Raw genomic sequence first — 8583 nt, forward strand, 5'->3', positions numbered from 1 at the left:
ATACTTTGGCCACCTGATGCGAAGAACTGACTCATTGGAGAAGACCCTGATGCTGGGAAAGATTGAAGGCAGGAGGAGAAGGGGACAGCAGAGGATGAGATGGTTGGATGGCATCACTGACGTGATGGACATGAGTTTGAATAAACTCTGGGAGTTGGTGATGGACAGGGAGGCCTGGCATGCTGTAGTCCATGGGGTCACAGAGAGTCAGACACGACTGAACAACTGAACTGAACTAAGGAAAAAGAGAAGGCACAGGGTGTTTTGGGCAGAGAGAATAGCCTAAAATCAGAGAGCAGAGCAAGCATAGCCCGTCCAGGGAAAGATGGAGCGCAAAGCTCATGTGGGATGATGGTGACGGAAGAGGCTCAGGAAGTGGGTGAGGCAGGATCGCCAGCAACCCTGCAAACCACCTTAAGGACTTTTCCTTAGCCCAGTGGAAGCCATTCAAGTATTTTAAGAGAGGAAGCAATTGCAGATAAATTTTTTAAAAAGTCACTTTGCAACAGAATGAAGAGAGAGACAAAACCAAACCAAACCAACAGCAGGGATTTTTCACTCTCTTCTTTATAACTTAATTTTTACATAATTTCAAAACAGTAATATGTGTCACCTGTGATAAAAAACAATAACGCCATTTTCATTATTCATATTTTAAAAACATACCTTGGCAAAAGTACCTGAACAGATACTTCACCGAAGAACATGGATTGAAAGACGAGCATCTGAAAAGATGCTCGTATCATATGTCGTCAGGGAAATGCAAATTAAACAATGAGATACCACTGTATGCCTGCTGGAGTGGCCGAAACCCAGAACACTGACACGGTCAAATGCTGGCAAGGCTGCAGGACGACAGGGACTCGCATTCACTGCTGCTGGGAATGCAGAGCGGCACAGCCACTTTCAAAGGCAGTCCAGTGGTTTCCTTCACAACTAAGCATCCTCTTCAACATATGACCCAGGGATCATGCTTCTTGGTATTTATTCAAATGAGTTGAAAACTTATGTTCAATACAAAAAACATGTACATAGATGTTTGTCACAGCTTTATTCATAATTGTCAACACTCGAAAGCAACCAAGATGCCTTTCAGTAGGTAAATGGATAAATTGTGGTATATCTAGAAAATGAAATATTATTGAGCTCTAAAAAGAAATGGGCTTTAAACCATGAAAAAATATGGAGGAAACTTCAATGCATATTTCTAAGTTAAAAATGCTAATCTGAAAGGGCTACACACAGTATGACTCCAATGATAAGATATTCTGGAAAAGATAAATGTTATTTAGTTGCTAACTTGTGTCCGACTCTTTGGGACCCCGTGAATGGTAGCACACCAGGCTTCCCTGTCCTTCACTGTCTTCCAGAATTTGCTCAAACTCAAGTCCATTGAGTTGGTGATGACATCCTCTGTCATCCCCTTCTCCTTCTGCCTTCAGTCTTTCCCAGCAACAGGGTCTCCTCTAACGAGTCAACTCTTCCCATCAGGTGGCCAAAATATTGGAGCTTCAGCTTCAGTATCAGTCCTTCCAATGAATGTTCAGGGTTGATTTCATTTCAGATTGACTGGTTTGATCTCCTTGCAGTCCAAGGAACTCTCAAGCATCTTCTCCAACACCACAGTTCAAAAGCATCAATTCTTTGGTGCTCAGCCTTCTTTATGGTCCAAATCTCACATCCATACATGACCACTGGAAAAACCATAGCTTTGACTAGATGGACCTTTGTCGGCTTTGCAAAGACCTAGTGTCTCTGCTTTTGAATATGCTGTCTAGGTTTGTCATAGCTTTTCTTCCAAGGAGCAAGTGTCTTAATTTCATGGCTGCAGTCACCATCTGCAGTGATTTTGGAGCCCAAGAGAATAAACTCTATCACTGTTTCCATTTTTTGCCCCATCTATTTGCCATGAAATGATGGGACTGGATACCATGATCTTACTTTTTTGAATGTTGAGTTTTAAGCCAACGTTTTCACTTCCTCTTTCACCTTCATCAAAAGGCTCTTGAGTTCCTCTTTGTTTTCTGCCATTAAAGTGGTTGTTGTTGTTGTTCAGTCACTCAGTCATGTCCGACTCTTTGCAAACCCATGGACTGCAGCACACCAGGCTTCCTTGTCCTTCACTATCTTCTGGAGCTTGCCCAAACTCATGTTCATTGAGTCAGTAATGCCATCCAACCATCTCATCCTCTGTCGTCCCCTTCTCCTTCTGACTTCAATTTTTCCCAGCATCAGGGTCTTTTCTAATGAGTCAGCTCTTCACATCAGGTGGCCAAAGTATTGGAGCTTCAGCTTCAGCATCAGTCCTTCCAATGAATATTCAGGACTGATTTCCTTTAGGATTGACTGGTTTGATCTTCTTGCTGTCCAAGGGACTTTAAGAGTCTTCTCCAACACCACAGTTCCAAAGCATCAGTTCTTTGGCACTCAGCTTTCTTTATGGTCCACCTCTTACATCCCTACATGACCACTGGAAAAATCATAGCTTTGACTATATAGCCCTTTGTTTGCAAAGTAATTCTCTGCTTTTGAATATTCTGTCTAGGTTGGTCATAGCATTTCTTTCAGGGAGCAAGCGTCTTTTAATTTCATGGCTGAAGTCACCATCTGCAGTGATTTTGAAGCCCAAGAGAATAAAGTTTGTCACTGTTTCTATTGTTTCCCCATCTATTTGCCATGAAGTGATTGGACCCAACCCCACGATCTTAAGTTTTTTGAATGTTGAATTTTAAGCCAACGTTTTCACTCTCCTCTTTCACTTTCATCAAGAGGCTTTTTAGTTCCTCTTCACTTTCTGCCATAAGGGTGGTGTCATCTGCATATCTGAGGTTATTGATATTTCTCCCGACAATCTTGATTCCAGCTTGTGCTTCTTCCAGCCCAGCATTTCTCATGATGTACTCTGCATATAAGTTAAATAAGCAGGGTGACAATACACAGCCTTGGTGTACTCCTTTTCCTATTTGGAACCAGTCTGTTGTTTCATGTCCAGTTCTAACTGTTGCTTCCTGACCTGCATACAGGTTTCTCAAGAGGCAGGTGAGGTGGTCTGGTATTCCCATCTCTTTCAGAATTTTCCACAGTTTGTTATTTATGATCCACACAAAGGCTTTAGTGTAGTTAAAGAAGCAGAAGTAGATGTTTTTCCACTTCTAAGGTAAACCTGCTGCTGCTGCTGCTGCTAAGTCGCTTCAGTTGTGTCTGACTCTGTGTGACCCCATAGACGGCAGCCCACCAGGCTCCCCCGTCCCTGGGATTCTCCAGGCAAGAACACTGGAGTGGGTTGCCATTTCCTTCTGAAATGCATGAAAGTGAAAAGTGAAACTGAAGTTGCTCAGTCGTGTCCGACTCTTTGTGACCCCACGGACTGCAGCCCACCAGGCTCCTCCATCCATGGAATTTTCCAGGCAACAGTACTGGAGTGGGCTGCCATCACCTTCCTTTGAGACAGTAAAAAGATCAATTGTTATCAGGGGTTAGAGGGGAGGGAGGGATGAACAGGCAGAACATGAAAGAATTATAGGGCAATGCAAGTATTCTGTTTGATAGTCTAATGATGGATATGTGTCATTATGCATGTGTCTAAATTCATAGAATGTACAGCACCAAGAGTGACCCCAGCATAAACTCTGGGTGATGATGCAGTGTTGATGTGGGTAGGTTCATCTCTTGTAACAGATGCACCACTCCAGGGCAAGATTTGATAATGGGGGAGGTTGTGCATCTGTGGGGTATATGGGAAATCACTGTATTTTTTGCTTCATTTTGCTGTGAAACTAAAACTTCTGAAACATGTCTATTGAAGAGAAAAAAGAAAGAAAAAACAAACAGGTGAAAAGCACAGTCCCCGCCCGCACCCCCCACCCCGCCAGACCCTCACTCTGGAGATGAGTGGAGAGGAAGGAGGTAAGGCTCGAGGCAGGGAGAGCTCCCCAGACGCCGGGGCGGGGACCGCGCAGGAGGGCTGGGGACTGTGGCTGCACAGAGGCGATGGCGGGGATCCGGGAGCACCCACTGGGCTGGGGCTTGACTGGCTGGTGGGGCTGGAGGGTCGGGCAGAGGAGGAGATCCCGGAGCACGATGAAGGTCTGCCTCCCCGGCCACGTGGGGCCATCGATGGAGACACTGCTCATAGAGACAGGCAGCACCGAACAACCAGCTGCCCTCTGTTGTGGACACACCAACACGCAGAGCCAGTGACATTTCATAGAGATGAAACCGAGCAACCTGTGGTCCTCTGTGACTGGCTTTTTAAACTTAGCATAGTATTTTTGAGGTTCAGCCAGATTGCAGCATGAGTCATTCCTTTTAATGGCCATATAGTATTTCCATTGTCTGCGGATATGTTATATTTTATTTATCCATTCATCGGTTGATGGACATTTGGGTTGCTTCTACTTTTTGACTGTGATGAATAATGCTGCTGTGAAAATCTGTGTACACACTTTTGTGTGAACATATCCCTTCATTTTTCTCATTGCCTGCTTGTATACTAACTCTATGTTCAGCATTTTAAGAAATTGCCAGGCTGTTTTCACAAAATGCCCCTAGATCCCCAGGAACAGTTTTTTGGCTTTAAAACTTATTTTATTTGACAATAGCATATCAACTCCAACTTTCTTATAGTTATCCTTTACCTTTTGAAAAAGATGATTTTATCACAAATGCGGTGCCATAACTAGTATATTATTAAGTTATGCATGTTTTCAGCTTCATTAAAATGATGCCACACTATAAACATTGTCTTCTTGGAGTTGCTCTTTCCACTCATGCTATTTCTACGACTCATCTATGTTTCTGTATGTTATTATAATCACATTTTCACTGCTGCATAATATTCTACTTTGTGATCCTACCATAATTTATTCATCCATCCTCCTATCAATGGATATTTGAAATGTTTCCACCTGTTTCCAGTATTTTGCTACTACAAATTTATTGCTACTGTAAACATTCTTATCTTCTCTTGTTCTCAAAGTGACCGGTGACATTCACAACTGGATACTTGTTAGAAATGCAAAATCTGGAGCTGTATCCCAGACTCATTGAATCAGAAACTCTGCGGGTGGGGCCCAGCAATCTATAGGTTTTTCAAATTTTATTTGTATTTATCTATTTTGGTTTTAGTTGCAGCGTGTGGGATATTTTTCAGTGGTAGCATGTGCGATCTAGTTCCCTGACCAGGGGTGGAGACCCCTGCATTGGGAGCTTGCAGTCTTAGCCACTGGATCACTAGGGAAGTCCCAATCTGTAGGTTTTTAACAAGCCCTCTAGGGGGCTTCTTGATGCTTGATGAAGTTTGAGAATCACTGCTCTAGTCTATAAAAAAGAGTGGCATTTCAGGATTCTAGGCAACAGATTGTTTTCCAAAGTGGTTGTTCCATGTAACTCTCCATCATCAGTGCCTCTGAGCCCCCGGGATACACACCCTCTCAGCACTTACGGTTGCTGGTACTTTTTCCTCCCTGGCTGTGCTGCTGTATCTCAGAAGCACAGCCGTACCCTGCACAGGGGCAGCTCGGCCGACACCATGGATAAAAGCTTCTCTCTGAAATGTGTGTTTGTTTTACAGGAGTACATGCACCATCTGCTCCTCCTGGAACACCGTGCCGAGGAGCAGTTCCTGGAGCACTGGCTGAACCCGCACTGCAAACCCCACTGCGACAGGAACCTGGTCCACCCCATCTAAGTGGCTCGGGACCAGCCTCTGGTATGTTCCTTCTCCCAGGCCTTCTGTTTCAGGGAGACAGCAGTGAGCAATGCAGGCAGGACTCTGGGGGCCTTTCGGAACCTGACACTACAGGAACCAGCAGGTCAGCTCGTTACGGGTTGGAGATTGGGAGGAGCGAGGCGTGAGAGGTGGGTGGGACCAGGTGGAGAGGATCTCTGGGGACATGCAGGGGGGCCTGAATCCTGCTGAGTCACCTGGAGATCCCAAACAGGGGAGGTACCAGACCTCGTTTGCCACCCAGAAAGATTCCCTCTGGAATACAAATCTGGAGAAGTGTGGCTTGTTGAGACTTGGGTCTTTCCAGGGGGGGTCGACATCCATGGGCTTGACAGGTGACATCACAAGGGTCACCACTGTCACCAGGATCAGAAACTTATTTTCTTGCTCGATCTTAGTTCCCTGACCAAGGATCACACCCAGGTCCCAGGAGTGAGAACACCGAGTCCTAACAATTAGACTCCTAGGACCAGCGCCTTCTTTACTGACTCCCCATCTTCCAGCCTTGGGACCCTGCCCAGCCAGCCCAGTCTTCCCTCCTCCTTTGACTCTGCCCTTTCAGTGCCCCTGAGCTCGACGGGTCAGCCTTCTCAGCACGCCCGAGCCCTGTACCTCTGTTCCTGCGAGGGGCTGCTTGCTGGTTCCCTCACTGTCCATCGTGCTCATGTCCTCGCTCCCTTTCCAATTCTTGCCAGATAACACAGCAAAACCCCGTCAGAGGTGAAGCCTGGTGAGTTTCATTTCTCCTCTGTCATGTGAGTGGAGTAAGCAGGACAGAGTATACAACTTGACACTTGATCAACTGTGGTTAACAGACGTCTTGTTTCCCTGTTGTTCGTTTTGTGCCACAGTGAGTGGGCACACGAACATCCCCTTCAGAGGATTGCTCTTTGTAATTTTCAGGGTGCTATTACACAAAACCTCTCAATTGGTCCTCTTAACATCCCTGGGTCATTGCAGGGCACGAATTTTAATCATGTTTTTTTTTTTCCCTTTTTTAGTTTTGGTTGTGCTGGGTCCTTGCTGCGACGCTCAGGCTTTCTCTAGCTGCAACGAACAGGGTCTGCTCTTCGTTCTGGAGGGCGGGCTTCTCATTGCAGTGGCTTCTCTTGTCACGGAGCACAGGCTGTAGGCACACGGGCTTCAGGAGTTGCGGTGCTCAGGCTTAGTAGTTGTGGCTTCTGGGCTCTGGAGCAGAGGTTCAGTGGTTGTGGCACACAGGCTCAGTGGCTCCGCAGCATGTGAAATCTTCCCGGGCCGTCTGCTGAACCCGTGTCCCCTGCATTGGCAGGCAGGTTCTTATCCACTGGACCACCAGGGAAGTCCTTAATCCTGTTTTATAGGGGATTTAACTGAGTGTGATTAAGCTACTAATGCATGCCAGCCCGTGGCTGATATGGCTGGCTTCTGACAGCCCCAGATCCTGCACGCTTTCTGCAGGCTGTACTGCTGGGACCTGTGTGTGTGTTTCAGGGGTAGATGGGGCATGGTCCTCCTGAACAGTGAGAGGAGCATCTCCGAGGAACGGAACAGGAGTTCTGTTTTTGAGGTCTAGGGGCTCTGCTAACATCCTGCTTTGGTCCCTCCAAGCTCTGAGCTGGTTCCTTCCTCTGCCAGCACTCGTTCCTACCCTGGCACCTAAGATCTTTGTCCGCCAGCGTCAGAAGCGCTTACTTGCAGTCCGCCAGCGTCAGAAGCGCTTGCTTGCAGAGTACATAAGCGCTCAGACTCTGGAACCTGGTGGACTTGGGTTTGGCACTCTTGTGTTCCTGCTCCGTGACCTTGGGCAAGGCCCCTAACCTCTCTGAGTCTCTGAGTTGGGGTGGTGATGATGTGCACAGAGCCGGGCACGTAGTGACTGACTCGGGCGCTTGTCACCTTTGCTGCAGGCCGGGTGAGAGCAGACACTTCCAGGTTGGAGAGCCTCAAGGCAGCAGCCTTCCCTCTGGTGCTGGTGGTGGCTCCTGCAAAAGAGAGGATTCCGCGGGGGCCTCGCTTCAGAAGACCAGGAAGCTCCCGGGGGGGGATATAGCATTCTGACTGTGACTCTGCTTCGGAAAAAAATATTCCTTACTTCTCTCTCAGCTTCCTCATTTGTAACATGTAAGGGTTGCCCCTCATATGGCTATTCAGAGCATTAAAAAAGTCAGGGCGTGGAAGTTAGTACTGCCCTGGCACATGCTAGGAAGTGTTCCGGAAATGACAGTTTGGTAGCTGTTTCCTCTGCCCTCCTCCTCCCCGCTTCTTCTTATCAACAGCATCATCACATTGACATTATTTTCTTTTAAAAAACTTTTTATTTTGTATTGGAGTACAGCCAGTTAACAATGTTGTGGTAGTTTCAGGTGGACAGCAAAGGGTCTCAGCCATACATATATGTGTATCCATTCTCCCCCAAGCTCCCCTCCCATCCAGGCCACTCAGTAACGTTCCCTGTGCCATACAATACGTCCTTGTTGGTTATCCTTTTTAAATATAGTAGTGTGTACCTATGGATCCAAACCCCCCTAACTATTCTTTCCCTACAGCTTTCCCCCCGGTAACCATAATTTCCTTCTCTAAATCTGTGAGTCTATTTCCATTTTGTAAATAAGTTCATTTGTATAATTTCCTTTTAGATGCTTCATGTAAGGGATCAGTTCAGTTCAGTTCAGTTCAGTCGCTCAGTCATGTCTGACTCTTTGCGACCCCATGAATTGCAGCATGCCAGGCCTCCCTGTCCATCACCAACTCCCAGAGTTTACCCAGACTCATGTCCATTGAGTCAGTGATGCCATCCAGCCATGTCATCCTCTGTCATCACCTTCTCCTCCTGCCCCCAATCCCTCCCAGCATCAGGGTCTTTTCCAATGAGT

General features: G+C 46.7%; 1 protein-coding gene and 1 pseudogene across 1 annotated transcript in view; one reads left to right on the top strand and one right to left on the bottom strand.

Moving 5' to 3' along the window:
* Window positions 1-5532, bottom strand: part of LOC104997946 — a 21722-nt pseudogene extending 16190 nt beyond the window's left edge.
* LOC104997942 (chromosome unknown open reading frame, human C17orf67) overlaps window positions 1-8583 on the top strand; it is a 29825-nt gene that overhangs the window by 18797 nt on the left and 2445 nt on the right. The window contains exon 3 of the mRNA XM_010852928.1: window positions 5573-5710. Coding sequence (XP_010851230.1) covers window positions 5573-5689 — 117 coding nt within the window. The 3' untranslated portion in view covers window positions 5690-5710. The remainder of the gene's footprint in view (window positions 1-5572; window positions 5711-8583) is intronic.

This window comes from Bison bison, unplaced genomic scaffold, assembly GCF_000754665.1.
Source record: "Bison bison bison isolate TAMUID 2011002044 unplaced genomic scaffold, Bison_UMD1.0 scf7180017864317, whole genome shotgun sequence".
Classification (NCBI taxonomy): Eukaryota; Metazoa; Chordata; class Mammalia; order Artiodactyla; family Bovidae; genus Bison; species Bison bison.